The sequence below is a fragment of the Carlito syrichta genome, unplaced genomic scaffold (assembly GCF_000164805.1).
Source record: "Carlito syrichta isolate Samal-C Ts95f unplaced genomic scaffold, Tarsius_syrichta-2.0.1 Scaffold306592, whole genome shotgun sequence".
NCBI lineage: Eukaryota > Metazoa > Chordata > Mammalia > Primates > Tarsiidae > Carlito > Carlito syrichta.
Genome location: NW_007250688.1, coordinates 505,006 through 524,737, shown reverse-complemented (window position 1 = coordinate 524,737; position 19,732 = coordinate 505,006). Strand labels below are relative to the sequence as shown.

At 39.5% G+C, this 19,732-nt stretch overlaps 1 protein-coding gene across 2 annotated transcripts in view; it reads left to right on the top strand.

The window, feature by feature from the left end:
* The first annotated feature begins 899 nt into the window (after window positions 1–899).
* The window catches only part of LOC103265450 (cytochrome b5 reductase 4), a 94,976-nt gene continuing 76,143 nt past the window's right edge, over window positions 900–19,732 (top strand). For both annotated transcript variants that reach the window (XM_008063113.1, XM_008063112.1), the window contains exon 1: window positions 900–1,049. In XM_008063113.1, the coding sequence (XP_008061304.1) occupies window positions 923–1,049 (127 nt within the window). In that variant the 5' untranslated portion in view covers window positions 900–922. The remainder of the gene's footprint in view (window positions 1,050–19,732) is intronic.

The following is a 19,732-nucleotide window of genomic DNA, read 5'->3' as shown; positions in this document are numbered from 1 at the left end:
AGCTGTGGTACGGCCATGGCCACCACAGCCTCTACCTGCTGGGACCGTCTGCCTCAGCCTTCCAACTAGCTGAGATTACAGGTGTGCATCACCATGCCAGGGTAATTAAAAAAAAAAAAAACTTTGTTATGGAGACGGTTTCACCGTGTCGCCCAGGCTGGTCTCAAATTCCTGGGCTCAGTCAGTTTTCTCTCCTCAGCCTCCCAAAGTGCTGGGATTACAAGCGTGAGCTATTGTGCCTGGCCATGACATTTTCTATCAGGGACTTGAGCATCTACAGTTTTTGGTATGGAGGAGGGGGAGGGGGTAAGTCCTGGATCCAATCCCCTGAGTATACTGAGGGAGAACTGTGCTATGATGCCATTATGAAAATTTGTGTGACAGAGTTTCTAAGTCCTACCTAAATATTTCAAGTAGTGTTCTTTTTATAATTTGAAATACAGCAAAAACACCTTTGACAGCCTCCTAAAGCTGTAAAAGGACTTGTAGAATCCTTAAATTTGAGGTTTATTGTCTTTTAAAATGGGATTGGCAGTTGCTCACACCTATAGTCCCAGCACTTTGGGAGGCTGAGGTGAGAGGATTGCCTGAACTCATGGGTTCGAGACCAACCTGGGCAACTTGGTGAGTCCTCATCTCTACAATTAAAAAAAAAATAGCTGGGTGTGGCGGCACGTGCCTGTAGTTGCAGCTCCTTGGAGGGCTGAGGTAGAAGGATCGCCTGGGCCCATCAGCACCACTGCACTCCAGCTGGGTGACAGAGTGAGTCTCCAACTCAAAAAAAGAAAATAGGGTTAGCAGTAATGTAGTAGTCTGAGGACAAGCAGCAGGAAGGAGAAGGGAAAACAACTAGCTTGAAGAAACCAGAGTTAATTCTCCCTTTTTCCTTTTTTAGGTACCTTTAAAACAGGGCCGAAGTCTTATGGATTGGATTCGACTGACCAAAAGTGGGAACGATCTAACAGGATTAAAAGGCAGGTTAATTGAAGTCACTGAAGAAGAACTTAGAAAGCACAACAAAAAGGACGATTGTTGGATATGCATAAGAGGTGGGCGATGTTTATTAAGTACGCAAAAAATTTTGCTGGGCTTTTCAGTTATAATGCTGTATAACTCTATAGCTATGTTATTTGGTGATATCATTCACAGTCATGTGACAAAAATGTACCTTGTACTGGACAATACATTACATCATTCTGACTTGGGGCAATAATTCTACCATACGTAACCATTATGTTCTGTTCAGAAAACAGTAAACTTTTGAAATGAAATTTTTTTACTAGCATCCCTGTTCTACATTTCCGTTGAAAGGAAACAAGTGTTTGCCAGGCAACCTAGTACAATAAAATTATTTAGTAACATCCAGTTTATATGACAATAACTTTTTTCCTTAGGACCTCGTAACAGAATTCTGTTGGAAACAATATCTCTGAGAGCCTAAAGGAATCTTGAAAGTCCGGCATTAAAGCCAGATCTTCAGTTCTCACTGGCAGCAATTTTTGTTATAAGTTGTTTGATTTATTTTTTATTTTTTAAATCTTATTGAAAGTTAGAAGCTCCAAATTAGAAATGGGAGCACTGGAGGAAGTGAGCAGAGAGACAAGAGAGTAGCTGATACAAGCAGACTTCATAGTAGCCAGCAATCTGACGTCTAGGGGAAGTGGGAGCAGCAGTGGTGGGTGTGGCACTGTGCAGTGAGGCTCCGTACATGTTCCCTCTGTCTACTGTCTGCTTAAAGAGGATGGGAAATGTCTCATTTTTGCTTTTATCATGATTGTAAGTTACCATTCTCTAATTTTGGTTTGCTGTCAGTTATCCTGTAGGAGGGCAGGGACCATGTCACTCTTACTTATTGCTCTCTCTTTGGTTCCTGGCAAATAGCGGCCATCACTATGTGTTTGTTGAATGAATGTGGCACTTATTTTTAAGAAGTGTGGTTACTTACAAAGGTATGTGGTGATTGTCATAGTGGATTGGTGATATGGTTAATGGAAGGGCACCAATAAATGCTGTATTCGTTTCCTGTGGTTGCCATAAGAAAATATCACAAACTGGGTGGCTTAAACAGCAGAAGTGTATTGTCCTATAGTTCTGGAGGCTAGAAGTCTGTGATCAAGGTGTCAGCAGGGTTGGTTCCTTCTGAGGACTGCAAGTAAGAATTTGCTCCATGTCTCTCGCCTAGCTTCTGGTGGCTTGCTGGCAAACTTTGGAGTTCCTTGACTTGTAGGTCACTCAGTAGCTGACTTCCTCTTTACATGGCATTCTCCCTATGTGTTTTTTGTCTGTGTCCAGATTTTTCATTTTTACACAAACCCTAGATTTATTTTCTATTAGAGGCTAACCCTACTCTGGTATGACCCCCTCTAATTTTCCATCTACAACAACCCTATGTCCAAATAAGGTCACATTCTGAGCTACTGGTGGTTAGGACTTTAACCTATGAATTTTGAGGGGACACAATTCAATTAACAACAGACACAATTAGAGCATGACTTTTTCAATGGCAAAGGGTATGAAAATTTCCAGCAGGTGATGACATAGCTTGCTTTGAGACAGAACGGTGGTCAACTCTGAGTTCCTCAGGGATACACAAATGATAGGACCAGCAACCTGGCATGAGGATTCTGCAAAAAGCTCATTTTGCCAATTTAAAGATTTTATGGGGTTTTTTTTATTGCCCTCCTCACCCTCCCTTCATGCTGCCTACTTGTTTACCAGGTGCAAGTAGCTGGTACAACATGACCTCCCAACTGTGCCTGAGTTTTTTCTGCTAGACTGGGTGAAGTCAAGGCTAGTTTCCCATGAGCATCTTTCTGCTGGCCCAGGCTGTAGGCCTACCTGAGCTCTGTTCCTGCAATAGGAAACCACTTATCCAGAAAACTTGATCATGTGAACTCTCATGTCCTAGTGATCTTAGATAAATGAGACATTATTAGAACGCGATTAGAACAGCTAGACTTTATTATTCACTTGACGTATTGATGGGGATAAGGGACTGGATTGCTGTGTTTGAAAATATAGGTTGAGTATACCTTATTCAAAGTGCTTGGGATCAGAAGTGTTTCCAATATTGATTTTTTTTCAGATTTTAGAGTATTTGCATTATATACTTATTGGTTGAGTCTAAAAATCTGAAATCTGAAATGCTCCATTATACATTTACTTTAAGCATCATGTCAGAGCTCAAAAAGTTTCAGGTTTTGGAGCATTTCTGTTTTTTGATTTGGGATACTCAGCCTGGACACTGCTCCCAGTTCCTTATTTCGTGTAAGGATTTGAATGTTTGGCACCTCTTCTGGTAATGTTGTTGATTTAATCGTGAAGTTTTAAACTTTCTTTTGGGGAATGTGTCCTTCTCTATCACTGCCCCCCTTGCAGAAATAAGATGTATCTTTTTTTTTCTTTTTGACATCTGGTCTTTTATTTGACTGGGAAACCCTCAGTTTAGGCCTTGGAGCAGGGATCAATGGCTATTAGGCAACTGGTGGAGTGAAGTTTCCCAAGAGGCTACAGAGCAGGCAGTAGCAGAGTGAAGGGAGGGAGTCGAGTGGGCTGTGAAAGTCGGGGCTGCTTTGGTGGTGGAGATAAGCCTGGAAGCAGCAGGCAGGATTTCAGCAGGAGATGAGGAGGTGCACCTAAGTGGACGGAAAGGCTTAAATAGAGGTACAGGCACAGAAAAGCCCGAGGTCTTCTGGAGCTTAGATTAGCTATTGGAGAATTACAAGAAAGAAGGCTGGGAAGGTCAGACTGTAGATGATCCTAAAAGCCAGACTGAGAAATGTGTTCTTCATTTAGTTGGCAGTGTGAGCTGTCGAAGGGATTTGGACATGGGGACGATGTGATCAGAGTGTGCCTTGTAGAGGTTAGTCTGGTGGTAGGTGCTGTGGATTGAAATGGGACAAGGAAAGCATTTAGCTGAAATTCAGATGGTAATAGGAAGTGAACCCAGATGTTGACAAATGATGGAAAGTAGTATGATCGTGAGACAAGCAGATTGTGGGTAACTTCTTACGTAATCCCAAATGAAACTAAGAATACATGACTAAATGTAATTGTTTTGTGTTTTTGTTCCAAAGTTGTTCTAATTTAAAATATTATTGATAGTGGTTTTTTTTTTTTTTAAAGTCAGAGTCTCACTCTGGCAACCAGGCTGGAGTGCAGTGGCATGCTCATGTCCACCACAGCCTCTGCATACTGGGCTCAGGTGATCCTTCCTCCTCAGCCTTCCAAATAGCTGGAACTACAGACATGAGCCACCTCTGACTTTTTGAATTATTATAGAAATGAGGTCTCGCCATGTTGCCCAAGCTAGTCTCGAACCCTTGGACTCAGGCAGTCCTCTCGCCTCCACCCCCCAAAGTGCTGGGATTACACGCATGAGCCATCGCGCCTGGCTACTGATAGAATAAAACATTCTTAATGGGGGAATGTATGCCATCTTTAGCCTCGAAGGTCGAGATAATGTTTGGACCCAAGTTTTATTCAGAATTCTACTACAGGAAAGCAATTATAGTGTCATATTTTTCCCTTTTTAAAAATATTCATTTTCTAACAGTTCCTTATTTTTAGATTAGGTCTGAATTCAGGTGATCAGGATGAGGGAGACACAGTCTCTTCAAGAAATCTTAGAAAATATGTAATTTGGTGTGGGTTTTTGTTAGGTCAGTGAGCTGATGCTGTGGGTAAGATGCATATAATTGCACAGAAATTAGATTGGAAAATATAGTTTATTTAGAAAGTAGATTAGAGGGAAAGAGAGAAGATTCACCTCCCTAAGATTAAGGAGGGGGCCAAAACTTAACAAAAGTATGGTGGACACTGCTTGAGGCTGAATGCTTTTTAAACCTTTCCTTTGATGGGGGCAGGTTGTTAAGGTGATTGAGTGGTGGTCTGTTTTATGTCATCACAAAGGGGGACAGGTAGCACAGGAACTGATGTCACAGGAATGGATGGGAGGCAGATGGGTGGGTTAGTCACACAGATGAGAGAGGCAGGTCTGTTAGCTGAAAGACAAATTCTTTAGGAGATATTAATCTCAGTGTCTTGTGACTTGGCCGGGGTTCTAAGAAAAGATTGTTGGGTAAATATTATTGTGGGGAACTCAAGGAGACCAGAAAGACACATTCCATTTTGGGCTCTGTCCTTTCAGTTTTTATGTTTATATTTTGCAGACTACTTTTCTCTTTTTGAGTATGTAATATCATTTCTGCTTCATTTTCAGGTTGCTGAGCATGGTTATGCACTTAAAAATGATGGTATAAAAAGAGCACTTGACTGGCAGCAGGCTGTAAAATGTTCTGGAATATGTTGATTCCTAATTTGTACATTTAGTTTTCACCATTTTCTGCTAAGTATGTAATTGCTGTAATGTAGTAGTAGTTAGTTGGAATGTTGAAGAAATGGGCTGGTGGAGGGGAGTTATTGCCTTTTTAAAAATCTTGTGGTTGGACACTTTGAGAGGCCAAGACTGACAGATTGCTTGAGCTCAGGAGTTTGAGACCAGCCTGGGAAACATAGAGAGACCCTGTCTCTACAAAAAAAAATTTAAAAATTTCAGCTGGGCATGGTGGTGCACGCTTGTAGTCCCAGGTGCCAGGAATGCTAAGGTGGAAGAATTTCCTGAGCCCAGGAGGTTGAGGCTTCCATGAGCCATGATTGTTGTCATCATGCCACTACACTCCGACGTGGGTGACAGAGTGAGACCCTGAATCCAAAAAAAAAGAAAAGGAAAGTATTGAATTTGCCATTCTGGCTTTGTTTTGATAGTTTTCTACCTTATTGCTCTTTCTCCCTTCTCCTCTTAAGAACTAAAGATGATTTACACATGTGAAGCTTTGAGCAAGCAGCTGAATCACTCATTCAGCTCTGGAGAGCCTAGACAGACTGTTTTAGTATATATGATGTATTTTATTGTAGTATGTAATCAATATTGGTAATGGCATATTAAGTCATGAAATCATCATTTGGCGGCTTAATTCAACTTTTGATCTTAGTGAGGGTAAGGGATGTGTGGCCTGTACTCTGTCCATGTGGATAGATGGTATGTCAAAAAAGTTGATTACAGGCAAAGGACTAGTGGCTCTACTGCTAAAAATTGAGCAGATTAGGTATTCCAAATGGGATTGAATGGATTTCATTTATAATTTAGGAATGCATATACTTTGATTCCTCCTAATGCTGCTGGCCATGTACTAGTAAATTGAAGAGCCCTGCTTGAGGCCACTGAAAAAGTGACAAAAAAATTCGGTCTGTATTTTTCATATTTTGAAACTGTTTTTTAGAAGTTGGCAAATTGATCTCAAGAAGTAGTATTTATACTTATATTAGAAATTTTTTAGATTTCTAGATTCATTTACAATAAACCTTTTGAAATTTACTCATAAGTCGGTGGTAGTATAAATTTTTGTGAATGTGGTTGATCCTCATTATTCATGGATTTTATATTTGCAGATTTACCTACTCTGTAACACTTATTTGTTTTCTCAGTGTCAACACTTGCAGTGATTTTTTGATCGAAATAGTGAGAAATGTGTGTTGCCTGATATGCACGCTCCTACCTGAGGTCAAACAAGGCAATGTTCTGATATATGGTATCTGTACTCTTGTCTTTTCTTTCTCTTGTATCAGAAAGACATACTCCTTTTAATGACATCATTCTTCCCAAGACATTTTCTAAGTAAATCCCTTTATGTGCTCTTATCAGTCCTCTCTCACCTTTTCAATGATGTTGGGCTGTTGCTCTTCCTACATTGTTTGACATCCTCAATTCTCACCTTCTTTCCTGAGGTCTCTTTGAAAATTCCACTCTGACCCTCTTGACTTTCTCTTTCCCTTGGGCATTTTCCCACAGTACTGGGTGCATAGGACCTGTCAGAATGTTTGTTATGTTTTTGCCTACTTTTTATATTTCTTTATTATTAAATTGAATTTCAGATTATTAATATGCAAATTCTATCTCTATATCCCCTGCATCTAGCTGAGGGCATGTCTCATGGTTAGTGTTCAAGAAGTGTTCTTTGAATAGTGTAGATTTTGATATATGTAGAATTTTTTATTTTCAAATGATGTTGTAGAGATGGGGTCTCACTATGTTGCCCAGGCTGGACTCTGCCTCCTGGGCTGAAGGGATCCTTCTTCCTCTGCCTTTGGAGTAACTGGGTCTTTACAGGATGTGCAGGACTTTTAAACCACAGTATGGTATAGAAATTCCAATGATTTCACAAGATATTCTCCAGTTAAAGGACTTTCATTTTAGATGTTTCATATTATTGGCCCCGGGAGTTAGGGAATATATGAATTCCTTAATCAGAAACTTTGTTATTTCTGGACAGTTCTCTGATATAGATTCATGGTCTGTTATTTCAGTTTTAGCCCCACTTGAGAATGAGCAACAGCCTGACGGGGATCATAGATGCTCTCTTTCCTTTGTTTAGTTTTGTATTTTCTTTTGTAGACTCTGCATGCTGTGGGGATTAGGTAAATGTTGAAGATTTCTTAAGGGCCATTTTTGTCATTAGGTGTTACTTAATTAAGCTTTTTTATTTCCAAAAAAGTTGCAAGAGTGCTGAAGTGAATTTCATAAGTTCTTCGCCTACCTAGATCTATCCATTGCTGATATAGTCATCACTATATTTTAATGAAGCCATTTTATTGCCACGATTTAACTTATTCTTTTCTTTGTTTTAATTTTAAATATGTGGGGTTCAATTCGGGGTTAGATATACAAATGTTCATTATGTAGGTAGTCTCATGTGCCCCCTCTCCCCTGGCAGTTTCCCACTACTGTCAATCCCTTTCTTATAGTATTACGGTAGTTGTTAAAGGTCTGCTTATGAGTGAGAACATGTGGTACTCAGTTCTTTGTTTCTGTGATAGATCACTCAGCACTATAGACTAAGTCCTTCCAGGTTGCTGCGAAGTTCCTAGTTTTGTTCTTCTTTGTGGCTGTGTAATATTCCATCGTGAATATGTACCACATTTTTTTTATCCAGTTCTCTTTCTATGGGCAGCATGGTCGGTTTTATGTTTTTGGTATTGTGAATAATGCTGCAATAAAAATTCATGTGCAGGTATCTTTTTCAAAGAGTGATTTGAGTGCTTTTGAGTGTATTCCTGGGTGTATTCCCAGTAGGGGGATTGTGGGATCTATGGGAGGTCAATTTTTAGATCTTTTAGGAATCACCAAACTGTTTTCCACAGAGGTTGTACTAGTTTACACTCCCACCAACAGTGTAGAAGTGCTCCCTTTTCCCCTCAGCCTCTCCAGCATCTGTTGTTTTTTGAGTTATTGATGATGGCCATCCTAACTGGAGTTAGGTGGTGTCTCAGTGTGGTTTTAATTTCCATTTCTTTGATGACTAGTGAAACTGAGTATTTTTTCATGTATCTGTTGGCTGCTTGTATGTCTTCTTTTGAGAAGTGTCTCTTCATGCCTTTTACCCACTTTGTAATGGGGCTGTTTGTCTTTTTCTTTTAAGGCCTGTTTGAATTCCTTGTAGATCCTTAATGCTAGGCCTTTGTCAGACATACAGTTGGCAGATATTTTTTTCCCGTTCTGTGGGCTGTCTTCCTACTCTCTCAATGGTTTCTTTGGCTTTGCAGAAGCTTGTCAGTTTGATGAGGTTCCATTTGTCTATCTTTTTTTTGAGTTGGAGTCTCACTCTTTCACCCAGCCTTGACCTACTGGGCTCCGGCGATCCTTCCACCTCAGCCTTCCAACTAGCTGGAACTATAGGCGCGTGCTACCACATCTGGCTAATTTTTTGATTTATTGTAAAGATGAGGTCTTGCCAAGTTGGCCAGGCGGGTCTCGAACCCACAGGCTCGGGCAATCCACTCACCTCAGCCTCCCAAAGCACAGGATTATAGGCTGAGTCACTGAGCCCGGCTGTCTATCTTATCTCTTATAGCATGGGCACTTGAGGTTTTGACCAGGAATTGGTTGTCAGTTCCAATTTCCATCAGGGTGTCTCTTGCATCTTCTAAGATTCTTATAGTTGTAGGTTTTACGTTTAGGTCTTTGATCCATTTAGAGTTGATTTTTGTGTATGGCATTGGTAGGGGTCTTGTTTTAATCTTCTGCATGTGGTCAGACAGTTTTCCCAGCACCATTTACTGAATAGGGTCTTCTCTTTCCAGTGATTGGTGGTGGAGGCTTTGTCGAAGATGAGTTGGTTGAGAAATGAGGTTTTGCTTCTGGAACCTCTATCCTGTTCCATTGGTCTGTATGTCTGTTCTTGTACCAATACCAAGCTGTTTTGATTATTGTAGCTTTATAATAAAGTTTAAAGTCTGGGAGTCTGATACCTCCCGCTTTTTTTTTTTTTATTTTTTTTGCTGAGGATTATGTTGGCTATTTGTGGTCATTTATGTTTCCATATGAATTCTTGTATTGTTGTTTCCAGGTCTGAGGAGAATGCTGCTGGTAATTTAATGGGTATTGTGTTAAATTTGTAGATTGCCTTGGATAGGATGGACATCTTAACAATGTTGATTCTTCCAATCCATGAGGATGGTTGACTTATTCTTTATACTTTTTTGCTGGACGTTGCTCTAAGGATTCATGATATACATTTCTAACTTACCACAGTTGTCTTTCAGATAAAATACTGTTTCACAAATAGTATAAGAACTTTATTTTAATTTTTATTTTTTGAGTCAGAGTCTCTGTCACCCAGACTGGAGTGCAGTGGCATGACGGCTCATTGCATTCTTGACCTCTGGGCTCAGGCTGTCCTTCTGCCTCAGCTTTCCGAGTAGCTGGGATTATAGGCATTCGCCTCCATGCCTGACTCATTTTTAGATCTTTTTGTAGAGACGGGGGTCTCACCATGTTGCCCGTTTTGGTCTCGATCTCTTGGGCTAAAGCAAATCCTCCCAGCTTGGCCTCCCAAAGTGCTGGGATTACAGGCATGAGCCACTATTCCTGACCAGAACTTTATAAAAATATGCTTCCGTTTTCCTTTTCTGTGTCTTGTGCTATTATCGTTATTCATTTTACTTTTACAAAAGCTTTAAACCCCACAGTATGTTACTGTTTTTGCTTTATGCAGTCACTTTTAAAATGATTTAGAAAATGAAAAAAAACCCTTAATATTCACCCATAGATTTACCATTCTCAGTGCTTGTTATTCCTTTGTGTTGATTCAGATTTCTCCAGAACTTCAGTTAACCTTTTTTTTTTTTTGTAGTGCAAGTTTGTTCACTATAAACAAGCTTTGATTTTCTGAAAATGTCTTTATTTTTGCCCTCACTTATAGATACATTATCATTAGGTATACATTTCTAGCTTGACAGATTTCTTTTCATCATTTTAAAGATGTCACTCCTCTAGTTTGCATAGATGAGAAAGAACTCTGCTATCATTCTTAACTTTTTCTCATAGTTTTTATGTTGGTATAAAGGAATACACGAGGCTGGGTAATTTGTCAACAAAAAAGGTTTATTTGCTTAGATGCTTTTGGTGCTCTCAGGTTCAAGTTAGGGCATCAGCGTCTGGTGAGGGCCTCAAGCTGCTTCCACTCGTGTTCAAGGGAAAGGGGAGGCATTCTGCACGAGATGGCGTGGTAGAGGACAAGGGACGAGGAAGGGGGGGTTGCCAGGATCTTTTTAACCCCCGGCTCTCACAGAAAGGGATAGAAAAAGAACTCACTCACCCCCTAGTGAGGGCTTTAATCTATTCCTAAGAGATCCCTCATGGTGGACACCTTCCCTTAGGCCCCACCTCCAACCCTGAGGATCAGATCTCAACAAGAAGTCTGGAGGGGGTAAGCATCAAACCATAGCAGGATGTCAGGTCTCTTCTCTGATTGCCTTTAAGATTTTCCCTTGAGGTTCTTAGCAGTTTGACTGTGATTTGGTTTTCCTTATATTTTTCCTGCTTGGAGGTCTCTAAATTAATTTTGACAGGTTTTCAACCATTCTCTCTTCAAATATCTCTTCTTCTGGAATTCCAGTTACAAATATGTTAGATCATGTTGTCCCAGAGCTTTTAGATATACCATTCAATTTTTCTCTTTTTTTTTTTTATTTTGTTTCGTTTGGATAATTTCTGTTGGTCTTTTTTTTTTTTTTTTTTTAATGTTTGCAGAGTCTTTCCGTTTATGTCCAGTCTGCTGATGAGCCCATTGGAGGAATTCTTCATTCTGATGTTATGTTTTCCATTTTTGATATTTCCTTTAGATTTTGTTTTAGAGTTCCAGCCTCTGTGCTGAAATTTTCCATCTGTTAAGTGTCATCCACATTTCCTGCTAGATTTTTAAAAATATTATGCATTAACATTCCTGCCTGATAGTTCCAACATATGGACCATCTGAATGTCTGGTTGTGTTGCTCTTTTCTCTTTTGACAATGAGTTGTTTTATCTTTTTTTTAAAAGATGTGTCTTGTGATTTTTGATTGAATGTCACACATTACATACAGATGAATAGTACACTCAGAAGTGGGTGCATTTTTTCTGGCAGGCAATTAGTTTGAGTTATTCTAGTTAGTATTAGTAGTTGAGCTGGCTTTGGGAGTGTATTGTTGCTGTTATCATCAGAGTCCCAGAGACTTCAAATTCTTCCAATTGTGAGCCACTGCTACTTTGTTTTTAATGTAGGGCTTGCAATGCTAGAGACTTTCTTATTCTTGTTCCATTCTTAGTTGACAGCTTACCATGTATATGTATATGTGTATGGATATGGATATGGATATGGATATGGATATGGATATGTAGGGTCTTTTTCCATTGCTCCTATCCCACAAGACTTGTATTGGGGATAGAAAGGGTTTTTGCAGTTTTCCTGTTTCAGCCTCAGCCTTAGGAAGGTGATAAGCCCCTGAGCCCCAGGAGCTTCCTCAATGCTTCTGTCACTTCCTCAGGAAGACACTTTCTGCCTCCTGCTCAGTGCAGGATCTTGAATGCAGGCAGGTTTCTTGCCTCTCCTCTCCATGGCAGCTGAGCTTTGCCTTCTCTCAGTAGGGGTGAAAGGAGAGCAGGGCAGAGGCTGTAGGATGTGAGTATTTTCCTTCCTCTCTGCCAGTGCGGGATCACTGTTTTGTACCAGCGCAGAATCTGGGTATGACTAGGTTCTCTGTTCCTTCCCCAGGACTGAGCTAGCCTTTGCCGAGTGTCAGTGCAGCAGCAGTTAGTCTTTGCCCATTATCAGCACAGACTCTGGGTGCTGGGGGGAGGACTTTGCTGCCCCTCCCCAGCAACCGAAGCCTTTTGTCTTAGGGTTGGATCTGTGGAGTGGTCAAGTTTCTCACTGTACCCCAGCAGGAGGATATCATGCTGTACTCCTGCAGGCCCAGGTGTGGCTGGACTTCGCATGGTATTCCTGCTCTACCCTCCAGTCTCGGTGCAGGCCTGGCGCACATGTCCCACCAGTGGACCTTTCTCAGGTCTGCCTTGCTCACAGTATTTCTCGTAAGCATTTCAAGAGGTGCAAGAATATGAAGGAAGTACTGGTGCATGGGCACAAAAGCCTTTGTGTGTGAGGCTTTCAGGAATTCTAAATGCTCTTGTGCACGCTTGGCCCTTAAGAGTTTGTTAAATTCTTAGTTGTTTATAGTGATGTCGCTTTTTTTCTAGACATTGCCAAAGTTGAAGTGGTTCATGTGTTCCATCTCTTCAGAGGAGTTTGTTACCCTGTAGAAGTTACCTTATCTGATTACCTTCTGACCTCACTGCTCTGTGAGCTAAAAAATTCATGATTTCTTCGGGGTTATCTATCTACCTTTTTCTTTTTGTTAGAGATGGGAGCAATGTTCTCTTACAGCTTTCTACTTTTTTTCCACTGTTTTAAAAAATTATTTCATTGGTACATAATAAATTGTACATGTTTATGAGTTATTGTGATGTTTCAGGACATGTATACATTGTGTAATGATCAAATTAGAGTAATTACATATTCATCATCTCAAATGCTTATCATTTCTCTGTGATGGATATATGCAGTCTCCTTAAGTTCATTTCATCTAAATGAATCTTTGCAGCTGACTTGTTTTGGAACATAGGAAATAGCCAATGGCTTTTATGTAGGTTCTCGTCCAACTTTTTTTCCCCCCTTCCAAGCAACTAATATCAAGAAAGTTAAGTGCTGGTAACTGTCACTATTAGATCTAAGGCATAAACAGACAGAGGGAAATGCCCCTATGGAATTGGAAAGAGATGGAGAAAGACAGAAAAACTGTTTTTTTTGAAAGAGGATACTTGTGTAATATAGATGTAAATTGCAAATTCAGTTTAATTAAGTGTGGCTATTGCTAATGACTTCTAGTCTTCCTAGGAGAAGTTTATACATTTTTTCCCCCAAATATATCTGAGTGCAACTAAGTGCTTAGATTGCTGATTTTTAAAAAAATGTTTTTACTGACGTTCAATTTTCTTTTAGTTTTAGTTAAATGTCAGGACTGTTTTTCCTAATACTAATAGTGTCACATAAGATGATCTTTGATAATTATGCCCACTTAACCTTCTGAAGTGCTTAGAGACTTTTCTCTCATTCTATTTATTATGGAGGTAGCTACTTAAAATTTATTTTCCTCTAGCATTGGCATCAATCTTGGGCTGGTCTGCGCCCCTAGGAAGAATTTGCAGTCATTTGGGAGCCATTTGGTGGATGGGTGGTGGTGGAAGGAGGCAGAGCTTAATGTTGTGACATGTAGACTTTTGCTTGTTTTTAGTTCAGACCCTCCGTGCTTCAAGTGTGTCTGTTTCCCTGAGGGTAGTGTCTCTGGTTCCTCCTCTCCAGAGGTAAACCTACACCTCTCACAGTGTTGGGTAGCAGGGGTGTTGCTTGACTTTGGGGGATAAAGGGAGGGGATCTGGGGTCAGACTGCTTCTTATTTTGAATTTGAGACCTTCTGGCACTGTGACTTTCAGAACTACCTGGAATCTCTCATTCCTGTACCTTCTGGGGGTTCTGCTAAACAAATTGGCTTTTATGTAGGCTCCCATCCAACTTATACATAGGCTTTGTTTTCACCTTTCTTCCTTCTGCTGTGCATGTTGTTGCTCACCCATTTAGCTTTCAGACTTCCAAAACTTTGTTGTCTTCTCTTCTGATTTCTGTGTCTCTGGTTTTATTTATTCTTTACAGTCATTTTAGAAAGTTTCAGGATTATGGGAGACAAATGAATTCTTTTAATTTAGAAGTCCTAAGATTCTCTACTATTAATAACACCTTTCAAACCTACTTTTTAGTTACTATTCTTAAATGTACCAAGGACACATTTACTTTAAGTCATTATAAAATCAGTTTCTCTTTCATTGACTTATTTTCCATTTGTCTTTGTTGAAATTAGTAAGTTTTATTGACTGGTTTTCTAAAGTAATATGCAGGGTTCCACTTGGTTATAGCTGATTAGCTCCTGTTAGACCAGCAATACCAACTATAAACTCAGATCAAAATATTTAAAAATAGCTATCTGAAGACACTGGTGAACAACCATAAGCAGACAGAAACTAGAGGGCAAAGTTCGCATATTTAGAAGAAATGTTAATGGGTGAATTCCCCATTTCTTTGGCATTTTGTTTGTTTGTTTGTTTGTTTATTTGTTTGTTTGTTTGTTATTGTCGGAGTCTTACTCTGTCGCTCAGGCTGGAGTACAGTGGCACCATTGTGGCTCATGGCAACCTTGACCGCCTGGGTTCAGGCAATCCTTCTGCCTCAGCTTCCCAAGTAGCTGGGAGTATATAGATGTGTGACACCTTGCCCAGCTAATTTTTTAATTTTTTATAGAGACAAAGTATTGCTATGCTGCCAGGGCTGGTCTCAAACTGCTGGGCTCAAACAATTCTCCCATTTCAGCTTCCCAAAGTGCTGGGATTACAGTCATGAGCCACTGCACCCGGCCTCTTGTGGCATTTAACTTGAGGTTATGTGTGAGTGTTGGTGCCATGAAGGATGGCTAAAACCCTGATGGTGACACGCAGTTTTACTGACTTGAAGAACTAGATCGTAGAAATGGGGACACCTGTAGTAGCTAGAAAGTGGAGGAGATAGAATTCATAAAAAGAATGAAAGTTCTAGAGAGGGGTGAGAGAATGGGACTGAAAAATATTTGAGAAAATAGGGGCCAAATATTTCACAAATTTGGTGAAAGATGTAAAATTGTGAATTCAGAAGCTTAGCAAATCCAAGTATTATCAATATAAAGAAAATCACAACTGGTCATAGCCTATTCAAACTGCTAAAAGTCAAAGATACAAAGAAAATCTTGGAAGCAGCCAGAGAAAACACACCAGGAAACAATGAAAATGCCTGCTGAAAAAAAAAAAAATAGCACTATCAACCCTGAATTCTGTATCTGTAAAGATATATAATTCTTTAAGGCTGAAGATGAAATAAAGACTTTTTCAGATAAACGAAAACTGAGAATTTATTGCCAGCAGATCTGTACTACAAGAAGTGCTAAAATAAGTTAATCAGTTTGAAAAGTAGTGATACCAGGTGGAAACTGAAATCCTCAGTAGTGGTAACAATATGAGTGAGAATCAAGATTGCTTTTTCATTTAAAAAGAATGCCTATTTAAAGCAAAAAGTATAACATCGTGTTGTGGCATTACCTAAGGAATAGGTGATAGAGAGCAGTAAATTGTTCTTATATTACATGTAAAGGGTGCAATATTAACTCTTAAGTAAGCAGGTAAAAGTTGAAGATATATACTACAATTTCCTAGAACAATCACTTAAATATAAGGCAAAGAGATACGACTAAAACGCCAATGAATTAAAATAAAGTGAATTCTAAAAAAATTGTGGTTAACCCAAAAGAAGGCCAAAAAAGGGGAACAGAGACAAACGAAAAACTTGGGGCTGGGGAGGAGGATTAGTAAACAAGTGGATCTAAATTCAACTACATTTAATACTTAATTTAAAAGTAAGTGAATCAAGCATTCTAATTAAAAGAGATTATATTTGTGTGTGTTATCATCAAGTCTACATGATGTCTATAACAAATATACTTTTAAAACACAGATTGAAAGTAAATGTGTGGGTGAAAAAGTACACTATTCATCCAATAAGCAGTATTGTAGGTTGAACCTTACTGATTGGCCTATGTTAATATCAGATGAGAAAGGATTACTAGACAAAAAACAAGGAACCTTACCAGAGATAAAGACATTTCATAATGATAGAAAGGGTCAGTTCATTAAGATGATGGTTTATGCCTATGATAGCAAAGCTTCAAAATATATGAAGCAAACATTAATGGAATTGAGGGGTAGAATTAAATTCTTCAATCATAGTTGCATATTTTAACACCTTCTTTCGGTGTAGAAATAAAATAATGAAAATAATATGCAGTTTCTTTACTGAACACAAGGTGGCAAAGTAGTCACAGTATTTGCAAAAATTGACCTGTATATTTGCATACAGTGTAATATGTCATAATTTTACTATGCAATCACATCTTTTCCTGTCATTTTAGAGCCAACAAAATGGACAATGATGAATAATTGAAATAAATAGGAATATTGCAGGATGGTGGCATAATCTTGGTACATTCATGACAGGCATTACATAAGTTTTTTGTTGAATGAATATAATATGAGTCTTTGGAGTCAAATATTTGAATTTTAAAACCAAAAATTATTTTTTAATCTGATTTCAAAAATATCATTTTTACTTAAAGCAGCGGTTTTCAAGCTTTTTGGTCTTAAAATCTCTTTACTTTTTAAAGAATTATTGAGAACTTCAAAGGACTTTTGTTTATGACATGTCTGTTGCTATTTACCGTTCAGAAATTAAGAAATTTAAAGAACATTTAAAAAATTACTTAGAAAATAAAAAATCAACCCCACTATATGTTATCATAAATAGTACCTATGTTATGCAAAAAAAACTGTATTTTCCAAAAAAAAAAGTAGAAAAGTAGCATCGTTTTGCATATCGGCAAATATTTGTAAAGTGTGACTTAATAGATGGCAACAGTAGTCTCACCTGCATTATATCTTATATCACATGTCATATAGTCTCTAGGAAACACCATACTAGTGAAAGAATGAGAGTAAAAAGAGACAGATGACATCTTAGTTTTATTGTGAAAAAGTTTTGATCTTGAACCACCAAGAGAGCTTCCTCAGTAGTCTCTGGACCATACTTAGAGACTCTGACTTACAGAAGAGCACAAAGAAGAAATGAACAATTATTAGTCAGTGGGTGTGCAGCCTGAACCATGGAGATGCTGCTCATTCCTTATTAGTGGGCCATTATGGTTCACATGTATGGTTACCTAACCTAAACTCTTGAGGGAGCTTTGTCTGGAAGATAGATTAATGGGTGTAACACGTCACTTGAGTCTTGCATTGTGCTGCCTTTAAGCAAACTCTGTCTTGTAGAGCTGGGTGTGAGATTAAGTTGGAGCATGCTGCGAGCTGTTTCTGAATTTAGTCATCTGAGCTATGTGGTGTGATTCAGGTTCTGTGTGGGAAAGGGTTTTTCCTCTGTGTGAGGTGTTGGAGTAGCGACTGAACAAGAGCTCTCTGAAATTGGAACCTTCATACGTTACAGTATTAATGGAAAGCAGTCTAGAAGTTCCCGAAAAGATTAAACGTATTATATCCTAGGTCGACACTTAAGTTCACGAACTCATCCTAGAAAAAGCGCTGCATACCTCGTAACTGAATATCACTGCAGTCACCTTTGAAGTCCTCCCCTTGAGCAGCCATGCACTGATGCCAGTGCCTAATCCACCCATCAAAGCAATTTTGGAACTATTTCTGGAATGGCTATCGAAGCTGTCATCATATTAACCTTGATGTCCTGAATGTCATGAAAATGTCTTCCTTTCAGTGTTTGCTTTATCTTCAGGTAAAGACGAAAGTCATGGGGGCCAGATCAGGTGAGTAGGGAGGGTGTTCCAGTACAGTTACTTGTTGACTGGCTGAAAACTCCCTCATAGTGTTTTGTGAGCAAGTGCATTGTCATGATGCAAGAGCCCCTTTGGGACCATTTTTGCATACACCTTTCTTATGCCAAGATTTTCAGTTAAAATATTTCTGTTTCCCTGTTGATGTCTATTTGGTTGGCTATGCTGCTCACAGTCAGTTGATGATTTTGATGCACAATTAGACAAATTTTTGCAATGTTTTCATCAGTTCTGTTCATTACTGCCCATCCTGACCTCTCTTTATCAGTGACACTTTCTCTCCTTCAGAAAATCGTTTAATCCATTTGTACACTGCCATTTTTTTCGTAGCGATATCCCCATAAACTTGGACTAACATGTCCCTAATTTCACTCCCACTCTTGCCAAGTTTAATAAGAAATTTTATGTCTGTTTTCTACTCCATTTCAAGCTCTGACATTCTCATGACGGCACACAAAAACATGCCACAACAATAATGAATGCCATTCAGCAAGACACTGCCACATGTTGGCATGAACACAACTGTGAGACACTGATATACCAAGGTTATGACCTTACCGAGTTGTACAGTGCTGCCAACGTAAGCACAAGGTGGCAAGTTTTCGAATGGGTATACCCTATATGTAACTTACCAGATTTACTCCTGGGTATGTACTCAAGAGAAATGAAAACTTATGTCCACACACAAACATGTACAGTGTTTATAGCAGCAGTGTTCATGATAATGGAAAAGTGTCCTTCAGTCCATTGTCTGTTGCTTAGAACTTCTGAAACTGGGCGATGATAAAGAAGAGGAATCTGTTTCTTACAGTGGTGAAGAGGGAGGAATCCCAGGTGGAGGGCCCCGTTTTGGGAGAGCCATACTGGTGGGGACTCTGTGGGGTCCTGAGGTGGGGCAGGGCATCGCGTGGCCAGGGTGCTGAGCGCGCTAGCTCAGGCCTCTCGGCTTCGTTCCGTAGAGCTGCCAGTCCCACTCTTGTGGTGACCCAGCAATCATGGATGACTTGGTCCCTCTTGAGCCAGTCACGTCTTACGGGTCCCATCTTTCAGTGCTGTCACATTGGGGATTAAATTTCAGCATGAGGTGGGGCAGGGCATCGCGTGGCCAGGGTGCTGAGCGTGCTAGCTCGGGCCTCTCATCTTTGTTCCGTAGAGCCACCAGTCCCACTCTCGTGGTGACCCAGCAATCATGGATGAGTTGATCCCTCTTGAGCCAGTCACGTCTTACGGGTCCCATCTTTCAGTGCCATCACGTTGGGGATTAAATTTCAGCATGAGTTTTGGAGGGGACAGACATTTAAAACCAAAAAAGTGGAAAAAACCCAAATACCCTTTCACTGATATAAATGAATAAACGAAATACGATATAGCCATACAAGGAATATTATCTAGCCATAAAAAGGAAAAATAATGAGAAACAAATCATAGATAAACTTTGAAGATGTTATACTAAGTGAAAGAAGTTGTCACACAAGACCACATGTTGTATGATTCGATTTATATAAAATTCCAGGATATGCAAGTCTATGTAGATAAAAATTAGTGGTGGCCACCGAAGGGCAGGGAGGATGAAAGGAATGCTTTATGAAGGATTTTTCTGTATGTTGTTCAGTTGTAGTGTCCATTTTGTGGTTGATGTGCACACACCTTTCTTACACCAATATTTTCTGTTAAAATATTCCTGTTTCCCTATTGATGTTTATTTGGTTGGCTATGCTGCTCACAGTCAGGCTCATCATTCCTTAAAATATCAAGAGTTTCTCCCTTTTAAAGAACTAATGAGTCGCCTTTTGTTGTTTTGTTTTAATACGTTTTAAGCTCAGGTAATGAGACTACTGTTACTACTGTTTCTATTAGCATTGGTTGCTAGGCA